At 37.4% G+C, this 22300-nt stretch overlaps 2 protein-coding genes across 4 annotated transcripts; one reads left to right on the forward strand and one right to left on the reverse strand.

Moving 5' to 3' along the window:
• Positions 1–1520: 1520 nt before the first annotated feature.
• Positions 1521–2771, reverse strand: LOC134854786 (uncharacterized). The gene has a single exon (XM_063871144.1). The coding sequence runs from the start codon at positions 2769–2771 to the stop codon at positions 1521–1523; it is 1251 nt and encodes a 416-aa protein (XP_063727214.1).
• A 3207-nt stretch (positions 2772–5978) lies between these two features.
• Positions 5979–21998, forward strand: LOC134854198 (ganglioside GM2 activator-like). Of its 3 annotated transcripts, none has more exons than XM_063870354.1 (4): positions 19171–19354; positions 19734–19782; positions 20257–20440; positions 21601–21998. In XM_063870354.1, the coding sequence occupies exons 1-4, from the start codon at positions 19272–19274 to the stop codon at positions 21906–21908; spliced, it is 624 nt and encodes a 207-aa protein (XP_063726424.1). In that variant the 5' UTR covers positions 19171–19271; the 3' UTR covers positions 21909–21998. The 3 variants fall into 3 exon arrangements, with proteins under 3 accessions (XP_063726423.1, XP_063726424.1, XP_063726425.1); XM_063870355.1 differs by having other exon boundaries at positions 19171–19327; positions 19764–19782; XM_063870353.1 differs by lacking the exons at positions 19171–19354; positions 19734–19782 and adding an exon at positions 5979–6288.
• Positions 21999–22300: the final 302 nt, after the last annotated feature.

Raw genomic sequence — 22300 nt, forward strand, 5'->3', positions numbered from 1 at the left:
GATTCACAGTGCATTCACCTTTCATGTTGGCTGAGACCTCCTTTTGATCTGCATACACTGGTGCAGCCTTCCCACCTGCATGTAAAGCCTTCCGCTTTCTCTATTTGTTCGGGGCTCTGTGTCCTGGTTGGTTTGGGATAGTGTTTTCCCGTCAGGCGCATCTTTTCCTCCCATTCGATCAAGAATATCTCGCGCTTCTTTACCAAACTTCTCCATCCTTTCCTGTTTCTGGATAAGTTCTCAGTGTTGGTCCAGTCTATTCCGGCTTCTCCCAGGATTTTCCGCCAGTACTATAACGTACCTCGATTGAGACCTCCTATTACTTCGAGTTCGTGGTCCCAGGTGCCGAGAATTATCCTCTTGGTGGGTCTCTCGTTGGGCATGCGTAGGATGTGACCGATCCTGGAGAGGGTTCTCGTCTCTATCTTGACCCGCAGGGACGAGATTGCCAGTTGTCCTCTTATCTCGTATGCATTTACGTGCTCCTTCTGCATCCTCAGTTTCGCCAGGCCTTTGGTTCCATATCCACTGGTATGCGTTATCTGGAACACTCTGCATCTTCTGGATGTCTGTCGCTGTCCATGTGTGGACCATGCAATCGAAAAGCATTGTTGATTCCACGACTGCTTGAACGACTAGGGCTTGTGTCCTCATGGACAGCTTGGATCGCCAAAGCCATTTCTTAGTCTTGTACCAAGCAGCGTTTCCTCGTTGCACCCTGGCTTTCAAGTCGTCTTTCCTTCCAATTCTCGTTCCAGTTATCTTGGTCTTATTCGCCGCTTCCGTTCCAAATGATATTGACTCTTCTTTTCCATCGTGACACTTTTCTTCGCAGTCTTTCATTGCTTGCTTGACTACCTCCTTCCCGAGTTTGAGTTCACTTGTCCAGCCGATTAGCGTAGAGTCGTCGGCAAAGAGGCTCTCCGTAATTTCAAACTTTTCTCTGCTTGACCTGGTGGCCGCCATTCTTACGTCCTTCGGCGGCAGACTAGTTCCTGCACGCCACGACCATTTGAGCCCGCATTCTTGGTTCGCTTCTTTTGCCGCTTCCTCTCAAGGTTTTTGCAAGCCTGACCACGTAGTGATATATATTGAAGAGAGTGGTGGCATCCTTCTCGCAAGCCACGTTGTTGCTGCCATCCTTCACTCAGCTCATTCCTCCCCTTGATCTTATAGGTGGTATCTTCATGTAGGCCTTTCAGGAGTCTTAGGATCCAGTTTGGTATAGCCAGTCTGTAGTGTTTTCCCAGATAAGAGGCTTAATTACCCGGGGATACGCCTTAGTTGTATCCATGAGTACCGCTCCTGGTCTTTCTCGTGTACTCTTCGGCTCGTATCCCATGACCCTCCTGGTCTCGTCTACCCTGATAGTTATTTGGGTTGTGTCCGCCGTTGATCGGTTTTGTCTGAAACCACTTTGGTTCTCGCCTAACAATTCGATCTTTTCCGACCACTCTCTCAGTCTTGAGGCAAGTATCTTCGCTATGATTCTGCTTGCGAGTGGTAAGAGGCATACCCCTCTAGTTATTGAGATCGTTCTTCGCACTTTTCTTGTGTAGCGGTATTACCCATCCTTCTTTGATCCTTTCTGGCCAGTCCTCAGATTGGGTTTCAACGATCTTCATGATGCATCGGAACAACGCTTGTCTTAGATGTTTTCCACCTCTCTTCACAGCGATCATCCTCACGTTTTCGATACCTGGAGCACTATCGTTAATGCTTTCTATCTCGTTGTTGAATTCGGGCCATGTGATCTCTCGTCCCAGAACCTTCGCGGCCTGTATACTATTCTCATCCCACCTTTGAGTTGCGAGTTTCGAGGTCTCTTTTATCTCATGAATTTCACGTTCGAATCTCTGGTCCGATACCTTTTGGAAGTGTTCTCTGAACTCGTTTGGTGTGAAGTATTTCTCCTCGATGGTGGTTGAGTCCTTTATGCGGATCCTTTTGAGGGCTGAGTATAGCTTTCTGATGTCTCCGGTGCGTTCCGCAGCCTTAGCTTCTTCTACAACTTTCAGCCACCACTCTTCTTCCCATCTTTCTTTGTCGGCCTTGAATCTTTTCCTCGTTCCCTTCCGATTCTGTCTTCTGCGTGTCTGCTCGTCGACCCTGGTGTTGTCTATCTCTTCTGTTTCACGGGTGATCTGTTCTTGGTATTGTTGAATCTCGTCCTTGTGGTCGTCCATCCATGGCAGGTTTTTCTTTTCCTTCAGTCCGCAGCATTTTTTCCCAGCCTTGGTCACTACTTGTATGGCCTTTCCCATTCCTGCTCCCGTCTTAGGTTCAGTTTTATTTTTTTTCTGAAAACTGACAGAAGTCTTGTCTTCCTTGAGGCGGTCCCAATTTATGCAGCTGGTGGAGGGGTTTATGACGATCCTGAGTTTGAAGAAAAGATTACACGTGATCTCTTTCGGTAGGTGGTCTGACGCGTCGGTTCTCACTTGTGAACTCTTTATGTCCTTCACCCATCTTTGTCTGTCCACCTTTTTTTCTACTAGGAAACCATCTATCTCGTGCCGCGCTCCAGTCACCGTGTGTTTCCATGTCCCTCGGTAGCGGTGTCTGAAAAACGAGTTGGCCCATTGTAGATTATTCCTTAAGCACCAGTTCATCAGGTCGTTTCCGGCGTCATTCGTGTGTCCAAACCCACAGGGGCCCGCGGCTTCGTTGCGCTCCCTACCCGATAAGTCACCGACGCTGGAGTTTAAATCTCCCCCAACTACCAGTTTCTCTGGCGTGTGGATCATCCATTCTAGTTCCTCTCTATACATTCTGAACTCTTCCGGATCTCCGTTCCACAGTGATTGGTAGGTAGATACAAGCTTCAGCCCTCCTACGGTCACGCTTGTATTCCGGTTACCGTATTCCTTGAGACATCCTTCCTCTTGCCAGCGGACAGCCCACTCGCCCCGTAGGAAGATACCGCTCCTTTGGCCGTGAACGAGCACGCCGAACAAGATTCTTGCCTTTATCCACTTTATCCCGGGGATGGATTCCCGAAGTTCCGTCAGCATTGCTATTTCTGTGTCGTGTCTTGCGATCGTATCGACAATTTCTAGGAAGCGGTTTCGTTTCGTGAACTCAACTCTGGCCCTCTGGATATTCCAAGCCCATATTCCGAGTCCCCGTGGTCAGACTGGTCTTTGCTCGTGCCCTGGGGCACTCCGCGCTCTTCCCCAACTCGCAGGGGCCAGTCCATCGAAGAACGTCCTGCTTGTCTGTGTGGCTAGTTGTCTATCTCGTCTGGGGTATTCCGTTTCTCGGATGTCCAATTTTAGATTGACTGACCTCTGTCCAAGGTCTACGGACAGTCTCATTTCCTGACCCACACTTAATTCTAACTGCTGGCCTCTCACACGATTGTATGCACTGGTCCTATTACTATAAAGGCTTCTCAGCGACAAATTTGTGTAGAGAGTTTAGAATTATATATATATATATATTTATATGTATATATGTTGATAATTTTCTTTGGTATTTGGATCAAATAAATAAGACAAATTAGCCGCACGATCTTACTTAAACCTACGACTGAAGGTCATGTTACTATATCTAATTTGAACAAAAACGAAAGCTTAATTGGACAAAACCCCGAAAAGTGATCTTTCTGCATGAGTCGCATAATTTCGGGAAAGATCTGTTCCAATTGATTTCGAGAGCTACAAATCACCATACTATTAATTGCGTCGTAGCTTTTGAATCTACAGAATTAATCTTCTTTCCTGCAGTTTTGTTGAATAAACTTTAAAGTTTTTTATGCTGATCAATTTTTATCCAGTAAGAACTATTCCCAATGACTGAATTACTGGGAAATAATCTGTAATTTATGGAGGCCCTTCGTGGTTGTAATTTTTTGAACCGGCTGTCTTTTTCAATTGTTTATCTACGCACTGCCGTGCCTTCCTCGGGAAATGTGTCATCCTTTTTTGCGAATCGGTTACCACCTTGAGGAGGAGATTGTCATTTGAACCACTCCGAATGATACGGAAGTGGAATTTGAACGCACGAACCTCGTGTTAAGAGAAAGAGTCTCGAGCACGTTCGCTCGGATCGACTAATTAGTTTTTCACTGAGTAAAAATTGTGCTACTTGAACTTGTGCCTTAAAAGTTCAAATCACCGATCTGGTTTCAAAATATATGCATCAATTACTAGTTCAGATTTTCCTACTGTTCGGTTGTCTGGGTCAAGTTTTTGAGGAATATGGTAATATTTCATTTATTGGCTTGGTATTGGCTCAAAACAATCTGTGCTTTTTCAAAACAAAATGCTGTTTCTGCTCACTTCGCTTTTTCAATTAATCAGATTAACTTCCTTTTTGTCATTATTTTGTGGTTATCGTACCGTGCTATTTATAAACTTAACCATGGCACGAGACTGAAAATTTAACTACATGAACAAATGCTCATCAATGTCAACGGATCATGGTTCCTGTTCAAAATATATGAGATTCTTTCTCCTTTGAATGAATATTATATGCTTTAATGAGTTGCATTCATGTGGATCGAATGATGAATTCAAATGTCTGTCTAGTTGTTTTCAAAATTTGAGATCGGCAAGAGGAAATCATAAGGCTTTAAATACACGTTGCCAGTAAGATGAAGATCAGTCGCTTTTTATGGTAAAGAGAAGAGATGAAATCGATTTCGCAAGTGTGAAGGGGATTATACAGCGTCACTGAAATCATTTAGTCACCTATGTAAAGGTTTTTCAGGGCATGCCTCGACAAGCTGAACAGCTTTTTAAAATGTCCTTGGTGTTTTTGAAATGTAAATGAAGTTATATAACATTTTACTCATTTTCATATATCACCTTAATGATTTCAAGTTCAAATAAGTTAGATTTTGGGCCAAATCAGCCAATACGCTTAGAGACCCTTCGAATCGGTATCAGATAAGTATTGGACATATCTCAGATTATTGTCTAATCTAACTATCGTTAAACTAAATAGTTAGGTAATTCTATCGTTAGCGTCACCAGGAATAAACATGATAGTTACGGTTTTATCAATGATTTTACTAGTTTGTATATGCTGACAAAATGTTGTAATTGGTCTATTAACTCGAAATCATATTTTCATACTTTGAACCACGTGAACAAAATTTAAAAAAATCACAGGCGTGGGAACTGTAGATGACCAACTGCGGGCTATTCGCCTGCACGCACCAAATGTGAAAAAATTTCCATCCAAGCGATGTACTTTTAACTAACTGTCCAACACTGACTGATTTTATTCGAAACCTACATAAAGAACTCTGATTGACTGACTTTTCGGCGCGTGAGATATTTCCTCAAGCCAATTATTTTAATTGCCATTTTGCTGGTAAAAGGGGATTATTGCTGATGCTCGCCCGTCTCAGCCAAATTTTAAAGAAATTTTTGTTCATATTATGGGATTGTTACAAAAATTAGCATACATACTAATAAGGCCACGACAAAAATATTTGGTCGCTATTTAAACCTTATAAAACCTTTCATAATTCTATGAACTAGATGCTTTTTTGAGCTGAGGGAGCCAATTTTGTAAAAAGCACTCATTGCCAAAAAAAACTAGTTATGAGAAGGTAAAACCGCAATTTTGATAATTTATCTATTAGATATTCAAATGTGGGCTTCACTATCTCGCCATGTTTAAGCTCTTTTTATTATCTTTGCATGTTTAACGAAATCGTTTTGCACGTTTAAGCTGTATCATAGTGCTGCTCTGCAGAAGAATTTTTTTTCGATTTTCCAGTTTGAATACAGTGTTTATTTCACTACATTTGAAATTAAATACTCAAAAATGACAATTTTTTGAATGTTGACTGACTTCAAGATCAAAAAGAAACCGCAGAATCAAAGTAGGAAGTCGAGTTTTTACACGACCCAAAAGATGTTTTCTAAGCCGGTGAACTCACTCTTTCCGAAAAAGACGAGGATTGCCGATCGCTGACCTACTAGTCAACTCTATCGGACTATTTGGCGGTGGAGTTCTAGTTAGAAATGGTGGCTGTTGAGTTGGTGGAAATTATGGCTCATGTCAGAAAAGAGCAAAGCAAAATGCGGAGAACATAAAGCGCATGGCAGACTTTGTGGACATCCTAGCAGAAGATAAAAATTGACTCCGAACCAAAACCAATGGCAAGTTTTCATGTTCAGTGGGGAAATCTCTGAATTGAAGAAAGTTCAATTTGAAATCATTGCAATACAGAACCAGAACTTGCAAATTTTTGAGGATCAGTTGGACTCATTTGAACAAAACATCCTTGTGTTGGGAAACTCGGTTCAATTGTTATTTTCAAGACAACAGGTAAATTTCAACTACTATTCTTTCTCATCCGTGTTGTAATTGGCATATGCAAATGTCAAATCATATCGAGCCGCACTGTATGCGTTTCAAGTGAATCTAATGACAGCGTTACCAATATTTTTGAAAAAAAATGCTACTCATGTCACTAACGCCCAAAGAATCTTTTGATGAACACACCTAACATGGTTGGACAACAACAAGCCTCTCGCCTATCAGACTCTCACTGGCAATCCCACTAACAATTCCTTGCCTTATTTCGCTAGAATAGAGAGAAAACTACAGATACCATACATCAAAATACGAAGCGACCTAACAAGCTGGAGCATATTCCAGCGGCAAAATTCAATGTAAGATTTCCGCACCCGCTAGCTTATGTAATTGGAACCCTTCAAAAGATCGTTGAAATGCAGGCCTATAATTTGCAAGTTGCCGCAAGTTTAGGCATGGTTCGTACTGTTCGTGATAAATTAACACAAGTCAGTTTGATAGCGAAAATGGACAGCCTAGAACAATTCGCAAAGCCAGTTGTACGAGAGTTCAAAAACTAGGTTTATTGAAGCAGTAATTAACAATCGGCATCGTCTTAATTGTTTTTTCTGCAATTTCGCAGGTCTTTTTACTTGCTTGTATCATAGATTTCATGGCGTTCGTAGATTTGTCGTGCAGTTTTAAAAGTTAGAGAACATAATGACAAATAATCAAAAAGGCACCTCAAACAGTTAAAGTTAACCTCGGAGAACAATATCGTAAAAACGCTTTGTTCCAAACTGATTCAGAGTTTCTTTTAAAGTTTATGATAAATTCTTTTTTTTTTTTCAATCAATCCACATTTAGAGCTTCTAACATTTAACGTTTTTTATAACATTGAGAGCTTAGCTTATATTTTTACAGGTCTGAAGTAGATTGATTTTATCTAGAGCGTGCAGAAGTTCATACCAACTATGCAAACATCTTTTTTTTTTCATTATTGTTCCATCCTGTATCTATTGCTGCTGGTTTTTGATCGCTACTTGCGTTCGGGCTCACGTAACATAAAATGCTTATATTCTACAGTCTCATCCAAAACATTCAATTCAATTGGAAGTTTCGTGTCTCAAACTTATCTTCATGCTTAAATCTTATGCAAGCCTAATTTTTCCCCGTTTGATTTCAAACCAAAAAAATGATACAATTTTTCGAAATCTTTCCAACAACCTGGATTTTAAAATTCCTTAAAATTTGAAATCTCAATCGTGTAGTTGGGTGTTTTTAGGGTACTCTCAGTGATTGCAAATTTGCCCTCGAAATTTGATTGCTCAAGTCCATTAAGCTTTCGAGATGAACTTTTTTTATGAACTTTTCAAAAATATTCAAAGAACTTATATAAAAAATTGACTAACGTTCAAAATGTCAACCCTGTAATTAGGTGCTAACAGGGTACTAACAAATTTTGCCATCTTTGCCCCTGAATTTGACTGCTTGAATCCATTTACTTTTCGAAATATGACGTTTCCTATGAATTCTTTATGAAAATTTTTACAGAAGGTAAATTCTCAACCCTGTCCTTGGGTGCTGCCGGGGTGCTCATAGGGTTGCATGTTTTGCCTCAAAATATGACTGCTGCAATCTTTTCGGCTTCTAAGATTTTATGTTTTTTTTTTGAAAAATTTAAGAAATCGTGATTTATAAAATTTTCACAAACCTAATATAAATTTTTATAATTTCTTTAAATGCAGAACTTTTAACTTAAGCAAGACGGTTAAAAGCTTAATTTTTCTCGAAGGGTTACCAGCTTTATCTGGCATTAACCTAGCTATCTATTATCTATCTAATTTATTTCCGAATGCGTGTTTCTCTATCTTGTCATGTTGAAGTTGTTTCAACGTGTATTTTTGCACGTTTAACGAAAGAAAAATTTCATGCTTAAGCTATATCCTATATTGCTATGTTAATGTTTTCAAGTTTGAATTTGGTGTTTTTTAAAATTGAAATTGGCAGCCCGGTTGTGGGATGCCGTTGGTGTTTTTTCAGAGGTTGCGAGTTTGGCCTCCAATTATGAATTCCCAAATCCTTTTAGTTTACGAGATACGACTATTTCGCAATTTTTTCAAAATTGTTCAACAAATATAGATAAAAAACTTCTGAAATTCGATTCTATCAAGGTACTCGCAGGGGTTGCAAATCGTGCTTTCAATAGTGACTTCTCAAAGGCTTTCGGTTCCCGAGATATGACGTTTTTCAATAATTTTTCGAAATTTTTCAATAAAAAAATCTTGATTTAAAAAAAAACTTTTCGATTTTTGAGTTTCCCAAAGCAATAGGGGGTAGTCTCACCGACCCTGACAGGTTGCAGACGTTTCTTCTGCTTTTTAAAAACTAAATGAGTGAATGACGTTTTCACCGACTCTCACAGGTTGCAGACGTTTTTTCCGCTTTTTAATATGATGATTTCTAAGATATGACGTTTTTTCTGCTTTTTAAAAAATTTTCAAAAAATCCAAATAAAATCTATTCGAATTACTCAACAATATGGTGAAGTGCCCTCAAGTTTCTGTCAGGACGTTTATCTGGACTCCAAAAACGACTGCTCAAAGCTTTCCGTTTTTAGATAAGACGTTTTCAATCTTTATTGAAAGTTTTCAAAAGTGTTAATTTTCGAAAAAAAAAGAATATTCAATATGGTCAACTCTTTGGTGCATCAAATTTGAGCAAAAAAGACGCAGGCACGGCATAAACTTGCCATTTAATCTTAGGGGGAGATTGATCACTTGGTCTAACAATTGGAAGATTGTTCTCATGGGCCAATTTTTGCAACAATCTACGACATGAACATTCATGGTCGACCGACATTTATCTCAGAAAAATAAAAGGCAAAAAACATCGAAAGTTTTTGAAATCCATACCGGCCCCTTTTGTGCTATTTTTCTTCTAAATTGTCTGATTTTTTAGTGAACGGATAGGAATAATGTGCTAAATATTGAAAAGCTACTGAAAAGTAGTCATTTCAATTATCATTTAAAAAAAGATCAATCCTTCTAAAAAGATCAATCCTTCTAAAATGATCATTCCTTCTAACACTCGAAATTCCAGATATACCTGCCGTGGTCATGAAATATATCATTAAATCAGTAGCAGATATTGGCAGGTGGAGGGAGGCATCCGCCTGTCAAATGCTCGATATTTTTATGGCACCCATTGTGGCCGAAGGGTCCTAAATTGCTTCTAAAGGTGTGTTGAGGTTCTAAAAGTGTGAATTGTCATCGCCTTTCTTCAATTTTGCAAGTTGTATTTTGTCGGGAGTTGTGGCAAAACCCAATAGGGAAATATTTACGTGGCCACTGGGACGAATCTCTGAGGTCTGCTCTGATCTGTGTTAATAAAATTGTTGACGAAAAAAATATGCGCGAGTTCAAAAGTGCTAGGTGCAAAAGCAGTGAATACATTTGCGTTAGTCTTTTTCTCACCAAGTAGTTTCCTTCAATTAATATAAATAAACAATTTTTTAAACAGCAGTGGTTCTACCCGACTAATTTACTAATTTACGTTTCCGATCAGATCAATTCAGTCTTGTTTGGATGAATTAATTAAGATATTGCATCAAGCATTGTGTTAGACATAATTGACACAAATGGGGCAAATTTGAATAATCAATTTTTATGGTTTATCGCAAGCGTTATCAAATAGGAAACGATTTTTTCAATGTTTAAGTTTATTTATTAAAATATTGAATAATTTCGATTGTTTAACCTGATAAAAGTTTTTCGCTGATATTATATCTGCTTCGTCCCAGTGAATTGCGTAGTTTGGAGAAAAGATTTTTAACCCCAGGCTTGTTGGGGCATAAAAGTTTCGAATTTCAAGAATTTATAGCATAAATTTTTTCAAGACAATAATTTCGTGTCCTCCCGATTAAAGACAAAATAAAAACTTGCGCGGATGGATCAATTTGCAATCCTTCGATTAAAGACTCATAAGATTGCTTAATTTAGTCGAAGCACTACAAAAGAGAGAAGAGCTGCACCGATTTGCCTCTTTATTATTTGCAGTACGCTTCTTACATTAAATTTATCCAGAAAGAGGATAAAAGAAAACTGAAGCTCATTGAACCGAGTTAACCTGTTTGAATTGGTCAATTGCGAGTTAGCATTTAGTTTAGCTTTTCAGGCAGGAGTTTTCATTACGACTTAGGGCCAATACCACCGAATAAAATTTTAAACCAAAAAACAAAAAGTCGTGCAGAGGAGGGTTAAAAAATTCTCCGGGTAGTGTCGAATTTTCTCTTCTGTCCAGTAGTTGTTTTCGAATCGTCTCATTTGCTGTAGTTTCTGTCAAGAAATATGCAGTGACATAGGCGCGCGGATATACAAATGTCAAAGTAATCCTTGTGTTTTAGGTAGAAACGTCTTTACGGTTTTACTACCTTTTGTATTTCCACGCTAATTGTTCCGATCATTGAAAATGGGGAGGTACTTTGTATTCGGGGGGTGTTTTTTAGCTTTTTCTTTTTGTTTTCCACGAAAAATCTGGTACCACAATTAATCATTGGACTGGGTTGAGTGATATTTAATATTAAAGCCCTTTCAGTCGGGCTTCGAACTCTTTTTAAAAATTCCCAAAAGTTTTTTTTTCTAGTATCGAGTTTTCTTCAATTTTTTGATTTTTCGTCCAATTTCGAGCGACAAAAGCCAGCGAGCAGGCTTTTTTATGCTTAACTTAGTCCGCTTACAATAGCTCATATTGCTTAACTTCAATTTTAATCGAGTTTTTGGAGGTGTTTAATGCCATTTTGGTAATCAAAAATTCGAAAAATTTCTGCAAAAAAAATTGCAAAAAGAGTTTTTAGTGTTTTCATGATTTTTTTGTTTTCCGTTTATGTCGAATATGCGTAAGTTATAGTCTTATGACAGATCCTTTTTTTGCCTGGTACTTTTATCATACCATGACGAAAAAGCTACATTCATTTGGAAAAAAAATAATTTTGTTAGATTTTCAAAGACTATGGTGGGAACATTCTATGATACTTGCACAGTTACCGGCTGTCCTTGTTTTTATTTATCTTCTTTTTTGTTAAAATTGCTTTAATCACTTTTACGTTCTGGAATTGCTGCAACCGTGTTCAGACAATTCGGAGATATTTCTCGGTTTAAGGTCGCGGATGCGATTTGTCTGGTTGCGACCTTAAACCGAGAAATATCTCCAATTTTGATTTTTTCTTTCGAATCTAGCGTTTTGTAAAACTGGCTGATCTGTCTGTATACTTTTGGCTGAATTTCAAATTGGCTGAATTGTCTTTGGCCGAATTGTCTGTGCGCCGCTGCAACCACCAAAATTGGGGACAAACTAAGTTTTGATTGTATTCTTTGAATAAAACAAATTCCCGCAAATGAATAACAGAGAGGTCATGTGCGAGATTAGTTTGAAGCATAAAAACCATAATGGCAGCTGTCATGAAGCAAACTTCGAGGTTCAAAATTAAACAATTCTGTTGTTTCTGCTTTTTGAAGTAATTTAGAGGCAAGGATGTACAAGTTGAGTGTTTTTAATGGGTATTCAAAATCAATGCCATCACTAATTGTATAACTTTATTAGGAATAACTCAAACTGTTTTTTTTTGCAAAAATAACAGCAAGTTTGGAGGATAATATGATTTTAATGTGTTTCGTAGTTTTGAAAGTTAAGTTAAACGAGAAAAATACTGTCTTTTTTGCTTTTTCAAAACTCTAAGAACATTGTTTTTTTTCGAACTAAAAACTCAACATCTCTCCGGTCTTTTTCTTCAACAACAGAAGAACTTCGTTCTATTGTTTTTTCTGTATCAATTATTTTGTATAATTTTTTGGTACTTGACACTCAATCATTTTAGTTAGGGAGAGATACAGAGATAAATTAAATCTTAAAGTTTTGGTTCTGGTTTTCGATTTTCATAAAATCTTCAATTCTCGCAAACCACAATGTTCACAAAAACTGTCTGGATAGTTTCAACTTGTTTTTTGCCTACAATTTCCCATCGCTATCCACGCTGCTGCTAGCGAACTAGTATCGAGCTAAAAAAAGACAAGCAAACGTTATTAAATCGGGCATAGATTTTTTCAGGTTAACAACTTGTTTATTAAAATCATTTAATCATTTCACCAAGAACAAATCTTGTAAACTAAATTTTTTTATATTTATGCAGTATATTTTTCCGTTCTGTTTGAGTGTTACCTTAAGATTGGTCTGTTAATCAACCCTGATTTATGTCATTGTTGTTGAATATTTTATTTATTTATTTAAATATTCATCATGAGTAATCAAATTATCATAACACAATATGCAAAATTGCAAATATAACTCATGATAGGACAACCAGAAAGCCAACGAGAGGCTTGTTGAAGGTTGCCCCGTAAAGGAATAACATCGTATGACATCAAATCAAAAAGTTCAATAATTAATATAGGTCAAAGAGGCAAATTTAAAGGTAAAGAGAAAAAAAACTTAAATAGTGCAATCACTTTTTTTAAGTATAAGATCTTTATTTTTTAACATGAGAACCAGAGATATGATGCAAGCTTGTACCCACAAGGGTATACAACTGACAGCGGGCGGATGCGAAATAATGACAGTTGATTTAATCAGCGAGCAAGTGGGCCCAGTTCTTAAGAGCTCGTAATCCAGTTGTTCGCTTTTTTCTAACTTCCCTTCCTAGTGTCCACTGCCTGGTACTTTCGACGAGAGGTTTTCAGGTTTAACCGAGGACTCAGGGAAGTTAGAATGGATTAGTTCAAGTCTAGCGATACAATTCATCAATCAAATTGCAATTTCCTATATATGAATCTAAAATTGAATGACAGAAAGTATTTTTTGAATGGTGGGTTTCAAAGGAGGAAGGTATAGTTACACATCTATTGGCTATTATACCGATTAATTTAGCAACACGATGGGAAACAGAGTTATATTTAAGCTTACTTTTCATTGATGGTAAAATACGAGCACCCTTTTACAGATGACCTCGTTGAATAAAAAATAGTTTCACATTTCTGAGACAATTCTTCATTTCAAACTTTAGAGTTTCATATACATGTAACTCGTTTACTGTAGCAATTTTGCTTTTGGCCATTATATCCGTTATCGAGTCACGATAACTTTTGCGAAAAGTTATACGAAAAAATCATTTTTGTAGTTCATGAATAACATCTAATGCACTTTTGCAAGCTGCTCCATAAACAAGAACTCCATATTGAACTTAAGGTTGTACATAAGTTTTGTAGTACATGACCATTCGTGAAGTGGTCATCACATTACGAAGGCGGTATGCAACTCCGCAGAAGCGGGTTAATTTTTTTCGTATAATCTCAATATGATCTTTGAAGGATAGTTTATTATCCAATTCATTGCCTAGGTCTTTGCAGCTAGCAACGGGCTGTAAACAAATGTCTGCGAAATATATAGCATCCGCTTTGGATTTTGAAAAAATTAGTAGCTTAGACTTTGATTCTTCTACGGTAAGTTTATTAAATTTCATCCAATTATCTATTCAATTTAGATCCTCCTGAAAATCATCAAGGGAAGCGTTTTTGTTTTTAATAAAAGATGTATCGTCAACAAACAAAGTAAGTCGGCAATTTCTTACAATTCTGGGAAGGTTATTGATATAAATCAAAAAGAGAAACGGTCCTAAGACTGAACCCTGTGGGACCCCGCACAAAACATCTTTCAATTCGCTTTTAAATTGATTTAGGACAACATACTGTTTCCTATTAGACAAATAACTTCATAGAATTTCCAGCGACTTTCCTCTTACTCCATACCGCTCTAATTTATCAATTAAGACCGCATGATTGACAGTGTCAAAAGCCTTTTTCAGATCTAATAAAACTAAAATAACGTCTTTATTCTTCTGATCTCTCGTGTTACGAACCTCTTCTGTTAGATCTAGAACCGCTTTAACTGTGCTTAATTTACTACGGAAGCCATATTTATTTGTACTGAGCAACTTGCAATTTTCCAAATAACTACTGAATCTGAAATGAAATGTCTTCTCAAAGATTTTTTGACCAGGTTGATAACAAAGATATGGGTCGATAATTTCCATACTCGTCTTGCAATCCACCTTTATGAATAGGAAAAACTTTGGCAATTTTTAAGTATTTCGGATAGCATCCATTTGTGTAGCAGGTATTAAAAAAGTTCGTGAGCCATGGCGTGATTATTGGTTTACATAATTTGACTATTGCTGTATTGATGCAATCATAACCCGAGCTGAGTTTATTTGGTAAATCTGTTATTATTTGTTCTGTTTCGTTTATAATCGGAAAGAACATTGAATAATCAACATTTTCTAATGAAATAGGATCTGAAAGTCCAATATTATCATTTAGATTTGGAACAATTTTTACAAAAAAATTGTTCATATCTTGAGCTTTTTTTCCCCATTTATATCATCTGGCAATGTTTACCAAGATATGCTGCAACCGCTTTATGATACTTATGAGAGTCTGTTGTATTTATCTTAGATCTCCAGAAATTTCCGAATGATTTCCGATTCAGGGCATTGGATTTGTTTCTTAATGAGTTATATTTGATCTTGTTATCTTCTGTAGGGTTTTGTATATATGTCCTGTATGCGAATGCTTTTTTATTTGCTACTTTTTTCACTTCATTTGTCACCCATGACTCGTATTTTTCGGCACATAACGAGTTTGAGAGGGAGCAAACCTGTCAATGCAACTGAGAATTATTTCAGAGAAATTTTCAGCAGATTTATTCAAATCGGATAAGGTACCATCAACTTCCTTCATTTTGGGCTGTAAGAGGAAAGGAAACCTTAACCATGTATCATCGTTTTCAAAAACTTTCATGTTTCTAAAGCTAAATGTTTCGTTATATCTACTAATCAATTTTGGCATAGTGATAGAAACTTCAATCATGTAATGATCGGCGGGACCCCAGCGGTGTATGCAACTATTGTTAGTTCCATTATTTCCCCAAATATGATCGATACAAGAGTTTGTTTTAGAATTTACTCGTGTCGATAACAGAGGTGATAACAAATGATAACGAAAGAACTGAACGTTTCAGTAAGATCATCTCTTGCTTTGTGTTTTTTCATCATATCAATATTAAAATCTCCCATAATCACATGTCTTTTTTTCGACTTGGCTTCGGTTAAGACCTTTTCTAGTTTGTGGACAGTATCATCGGCCCTCATTGACGGTTGACGATATAAAACAGTTACAGTCGTTGCCGTTTTATCATCTGCTACAACCTCTATTTTTAAAATGTCTCCTGCAGACACCTCCACTAACTGACTTGTGTTAAGCTCCGTTCGTATATATAAACCTACTCCACCTCCTCTGCTCAGCCGAGGGCTCGAGAAAAACTTGTAAGCTAGCAAAATGAACAACTCGGCTGAATCATTAGGGTTCAGCCAAGTTTCAGTGACAGCAATAACAGCTGGGGCTATTGCTAGTTGCTTTAGACTTATTTTAATGTCTCACGTTAACATTTAGTAACGAAACAGCCTCAAGAACTTGGGTTAATGACGATGGGGATATAAAATGAAATAAAATAAAAAATGAGATTGAATAAGAGTCCCTACTGAGGCTTTCTTGTCTTAAATAGTTAACCACTGTCTTCTACAGTAAACACACTTGAAGTATTCCTAACATTAGAATGAAGCTCAGTTTGAGAAAATTGTTTTGCTAAGTTATCAACATACTGCACAATTTTTTCAGGTTCCTTTCTGTGCTTTTTTGCTTTTAATCAAGTATTTGCTGATCCGACCCGCGACTTGGCGGAGACACTCGTTTTGGCGTTGTCATGTTCACATTTAGCCTCATAGTTGCTTCTTCATTTCCTAATTGAAAAATTGATTTTCTCTTCTTTGCCAAAGTTTGCGCTTTTTTGGAGAAGCAAGCAACGTTTCCGCATCAACAGAGTCTGCAACATTATGAGTGAACACCTTCTCGTTCTCACGCTTGATAAAGACTTGCGGTGCGCAATTATTCGTTGTTGTTTTCAAATTAAGGCCTTTCACGTAGTCGAGTAAATTCGAATCTCTCTTTGTCAGTCTCTCAAAAAGGTATACAGGTTTTTTATTGATCTGATTGAGATAATTTCGTAAAAAATGCTTCCTTGCCCAGATACGGTCTTTCACATCAAAATAGACAAATTTCAAAATAATGGCTGGGGGGTTTTGATGTCGCGAATTGGGCCTAGAGGGTGACACGCTACCTTGGAATCACGAGGCACATAGATGTCAATTGCTTCACGAAAGAATGCGATTACATCTTCTACATAATCTGAGCCATGTCGCAGAGGTAAGTTGTTTATAATGATACAATCTATTGAGGAAGAGCGCTCCAGATCATTTACTTTTTTCTTCAGAAAAATTAATTCATTTTTCGTGTTTGCAATGGTGCCGCTTTGAGTTTCAACATGGGATAAAAGATCTTGCAGAATTGATTTCAAAGATGGATCAATATCATTCGACGGTTGGTTGATATTTTCTTTGATAATGTTCAACATCATGACAGCTACCAGTAAGGTGTAAGAGTTATCTCAGTGTACAGTCCAAATCTGAAACTTTTTAATAAGTTTATCACAACAATTAGGCTAAATTTTAGTTTTTGTTCTGGCTGAGAAAGTTTATTTGACTTGAAAGTTTTAGGCTAATTTTACGTCTGCTTACTCTTCTTATATTGTGGCGTTGGAAGGGTGGCAAAAATTATCCTTATGCCTATATGCTTGCTGCAAATGAAACTTAAAAATAACTTTTCGAGACATTATGAAAACTTGGGTAAGCCTAATTTTCGCTATTTTCCGAACTGCTTTCACATTTGATTAAAATGTGCAATTCCTGCAAAAAGCAAATTCTGACATATGTTCATATTAAATGGTTCATATGGTAAAGTTGTTCATATGACGCTCTAATGATGATTTTTTATTGCGATAGTTTTTGATGAAATTGTTTTGATTCGAACTTTTATCAGAGTTGTGATTTTCGTTTATTTCAACGGTGCAACTTCCCATTTTCAGGTGCCTGTTTTTGTACTATTACAGCGTGGTAGCTAAAACTTGGATGACGTTGTTCTTTTTTATTGATATCTTATTGAGAAAAACCTTATATTCGTTACAGTTTTAAGTGCTTACCTTCCTATAAACTATTCTTCCACGTCAACTAAATACTAAACAAGACTGCTCGCATCCTTAAGCGGGTGTCATTTTTTATTACATCTGTTGGTTATATTTTTGTTTTTCTTCATTTAACTTTGTTCCTCATTTGAATTATTTGTTCAAAATAACTCAATTGGGCTGATTTCTCAAATTTCAAGTTTTCAAACGAGTTGCTGAATTAATGTTTCGAATGTTTTAGTTCAAGAGTTTCGTGAAATTTGATTTGTTTTTCATTTTTTCTTAATATCAGGAATTCTTTTAATGAGTGAAAGCTTTTAAAACCACAATGTTTTCAGTGAATTTTTCCTAAAAAATGATGCTGTTTTGGAAATTTGGATCACGAGTTTATGAGCAATACATCAATATTTATATGATTTCGCCAATCGTTAGCAGAAGGAAGTGAATGGAGCTTTATGATGTCTCAAATATCCCACATGAACAAAATTTATATTTTTCCATTTTTCGCCAATTTGAATGAACTAAATGACAGTCCGTTTGATATGTTTCCTAATGTTTGAAAAACTATGTCAAGAAGTTGTTTGAATTTATCGATTTTTTTGGAAATTTATGCTGATTCTTTTTTCAAATTCAGCATGTAAGTTCGTCTCACAAGTTATGCGAAGCTACGCTTTGCCATTTTACGCCTCTTAAAAACTGCATAATCTCTGCGGGAAAAAATATCGCATCACTTTATCTGCAAAAAAGCTGTCGTCAGATTATTCATATCAATTGAGCAAATTTTCTCTCTAGCCCAACCCCCCCCCCCTCCCCCTACCTCTTCGGCCTCCCATTCTTGCGTGATGGGGGGCAGAGAAAGAGCTCAATAGGTATTTGAGACATGTTTATAGCGACTTGAAAATAGTTTGAATGCTACGAAATGATAAACCAGAACCTCCAAAGAATGTGGAACGCCAAAATTTACAATATCAAAGCTCTAAAATTATATTCAGAGTGAAAAAAGAATCAATAAAACTGAGGCACATAAAGCGGCTTTTTTCTGTCCTTAAGTGTGCATTACTAAGATGCTGCGAAGAACAGTTTTTGGTATTCAGATACAAGACTAGAGCACTTATCGTAGTAACTCGTTTTCCTCGATGAGGCATAGGTCGCCCAAACAAAAATTTACAAAAAAAATTCTTATATTTGAGTTTTTCTTTTTCAAAATTTTTCTCTATACTCTATTCTTTATAAAATGAACTTCAGATTATTCATTTTTGCTTGGTGGATTTAGCTCAATTGGTCATTAAGGGGAGGGGGAGGGTGATCCAATTATTCTATGCTATTGATCATCATTGAGCTACTCATAGTAAAAAGATTTCAGATTTCCATTCACTGTTCATCAAAATACGTTGAAACAAACCGAGAACCGTGTGCAATTATGTGAAATGATGGCTCTTTTATGCCGTTGAAGTGTCACGGAACGGCGAGATTCGCAATCAAAATTATTTCAGAAGGTTGTTAACTAGTATTTTATATATACAAAAACATGCGGATCAGAAAAAATGGTGCGTAGATAATTAAGTTCATCTCTGCTACTAACATTAATATCATTGCTAAGGAACTACCTGCTTACAATTAGAAATTTCTCGACATTTGCTTTCGAAGTCCTACACAGAACATTGCGACTCGAAAATGGTGTTATTGATGATCAAAATCAAGTGATCAACCCAAATAAAGAGAACAAATCACGAAATAGGAAAACAAATCCACCCGCTGTAAACAAGCTAGTATTTTTGACAGTGTGGTAATATTTGCACCTATCTTAATTTGGTCGTTTTGTTTTCGTTTCTGCATATATCAGTTTGTAGTTTTTGTCTCAGTTGTAGCTTGCTGGTTTTCGATTTGAGATTATGAACCGATTTTCAATTCTAGTTGTTGCTCTAGCTCTTGTCGCTAAAACGCAGAGGTTGTTCGGTCTAGAGTCTATAAAAACGTTCGCTTATTTTTGCTCGTTACAAGTTTTTCTGTCAAAAGGTGCAAAACCCTGCAATCAGGGCGGATCTAAGATTTTCTTGAGGAGGGAGGTAGGGTGATTCTCAAAATAGGCCGTTTTTGGACATTCTTTTGTATAAGTTTTTGGGTCGGTCGGCCAAAAATGGATTTCTTAAAAAGTACCAAAGGGGGAACCCTTTGGGTCGGCAGGGGATCGAATCCTCAAGGAGGCGTGAGGGCGACCATCCCCCCCCCCCGTGAAGGCGTTTATCCCCCCCCCCCTAAACCCACCCCTAATAAGATGCTGTCAAAAAAGATTTTTCCCAACAAAATGGTTCTGCAATAGTTTTGCTCTAGTTTATAGGGAAAAAATGTTCTAGGAAACTAGCTGAACAACCTATTTTTCACAGTGGGCCGATCGAAGAACAGGTTTGTGAACCTTATTTCATTCAAAATTCAAATCCTCATTTATTAACTCAAAGCCGAATACAAATAGAGTGCAGGAGTACATTGTATTTTTTTAGTTTCTTATTAGCAAATTAGAGTTTCTAGAGATTCAGGATTTTAGGTTTTTTCAAGTTATTTTTTGAAATTTTTTGGCGTTTGTCATTAATTAAACTTCATACAAAAAAGGTTCATTTTTGCCCATCAAAAAGCTTAATTAATTATGACAACTGCAGAAAAAAAATTGGCGCGAGAGCCACAAATAGGTTATTATGTATTTATTAAGGACACATGGATGGGCCAATTGGAAAAGAAAACAATTTAAGAGAGGGGAAAGATTATCTCTATCTATTCTACCACTCATTTCCCCTAAACTCGCATATGACTGAGTTTCAACTTAATCGTAAAACTTCAGCTAAGAATCGTATTTTATTCAACTAGTGTTTCTGCTGTTTCTAGAACAACGACAGCTCCTCCAAACTTTACCGGGTGGTGGGCAGTTCCTACTCCGACTGCGGGGCCAGTGGGGACTCCATCCACATCTCAGGAATATCTGTCTCTCCCGACACCATCTCCATTCCTGGAACTATAGTTATCACTGCCTCAATTACGAACACCGCCAACATATCAGCTCCCATCAAAGGCCAGTTAAGTTCTAGTAGTAGTGAAAATTAGTAGTTTTCAGGAAGCTGCGATCATTATTTCATCTGCACATCATAACACGTCAGCTTGCGTCTAAATTGGCTTTCGCACAAGAGCGGGGTCTTTGATTGTCTCAAAATTTGTTTGAATTTTGAAAAAATAGGCCATCCAAGCGTTTAGGTGAACCATAATTACAAGTGAGGACCCTTCGGGTGATGAGTATATAAATGGGAGGGGGTGTGGGAGGATATTCTGTTATATCTCCACACCCTACTGATTGATCATCTTGCTCGCAGAAACTAGTTAGTTTCAGCGAGAACTGTTATTAGTTTCTTGATGCAAATAGAACCAATAGAAACATTTTCTGTCAGAACTAGAAGCCGATTTAGGATTTTCTCGAGAGAAACAAAGTTTTAGCGGACCTTTTTTCAACTTGATTTATGCGCTGAAAGCAAGTTTTGAAATAAAAGGCAGGTCAACAATGCTGTTTTTGGGCACTTTTTATAAAATTTTTGACCAAAAATTTGCTCCCCTTCAAAATTAGTAAATGTTATCCCCAAAGGCGCCTTTAGAACTCGTCGAAAATGGATATCATGAAGTAATACCAAAGGGGGACCCTTTGGTTGGTGAGGGGGTCGAATTACTGAGGGAAAAGGCGTCCAACGGATCTACTTAACAATATCGACCCCTTTCAAGAAAGGGAGATTGTTAAGTAGACAAAATGGTGGATTTTTCGACCAATCAGAATGCAGCAAAATTAGAATTCTCAATAGAAAACAGTGCTAATTTACTGTATTTATTTATAAGGGTGGATATTCTTAAGTTGGTACCATGGGGGGGGGGGGGGTGGGGAAGATTGTTAAGTAGATCCCGTCCAAATCCCCTCCTTCCTCCCTAAATCCGCCCGTGGTCTGATTGATAACTCCTTAAGGGTGACAATACCTCCTTTTATAAAAACATTGAACTGTTTTTCCATTTGACATCTAAAACACGTATATTATAAGACACATGGGACACTAGTTAAACAATAAATTGTTTTCAGGCTTTAAAAAATTTTTTGATAGTTGGACAAAGAGCATCTGCAATCATCCAAGATCTTAATGTGACTTTATAGTCTCTTTATTTTCAGACTAATTAACGTTACGGTCTCTTTATTTTCAGCTGATGTCTCTGTCAAAGTCAAGGTCAGCATCATCACCATCGATCTCTGTGCCGAGGGACTGATCAACTGCTCATTCGCCGATGTGTGTGCGGATGCATCTGCCACCGGAATCAGCCTCTGCCCAGTGCCCGCTGGAACTATCTCTGTGAACCAGCTCTCCATCCCCATCCCGGCTATCCCTTCAGTTCCTGTGGATAAAGTGACTGTAGAAGCCAAAGCAGTTCTCTCCCAAAATGGGGCTGAGCTCGGATGCGGAGAAGCGACTGTGAAAGCCGATTTCAATCAATTAGAACTAAATCATTTCTAGCTATTATTAGAACTGAATCAAAAAGTTAATTTTTAACAATTTTTACTCATATCGATATATACTATCACGAGTTAAATAATTCTTGTTTCAGTATTTTTCTAAGAACCTAGAAATTTTGCGGAGTTTCTTTTTAATTGTGGAGACCAAATTGCAATCCGAGAAAAAAACAGGCATTTTTTTGACAGACGCTCGCCTTCAAAATTGTATATAATGGCGCCAAAGGCCCCTTAAGAAAAATTTTTGAGTGTTCCGAAATTTTTGTCCGCCCCTGATATCAACTCATTGGATCAATTATACACACTATTTTAAAAGAAGGGAAACGAGACTTTGTAAGCCTTAACAAAATAGGAAGAGGGCGTAATGATTGTGAAAACAAACAATTAGATTACACC

This window comes from Symsagittifera roscoffensis, chromosome 9, assembly GCF_963678635.1.
Source record: "Symsagittifera roscoffensis chromosome 9, txSymRosc1.1, whole genome shotgun sequence".
Taxonomy (NCBI): Eukaryota; Metazoa; Xenacoelomorpha; order Acoela; family Convolutidae; genus Symsagittifera; species Symsagittifera roscoffensis.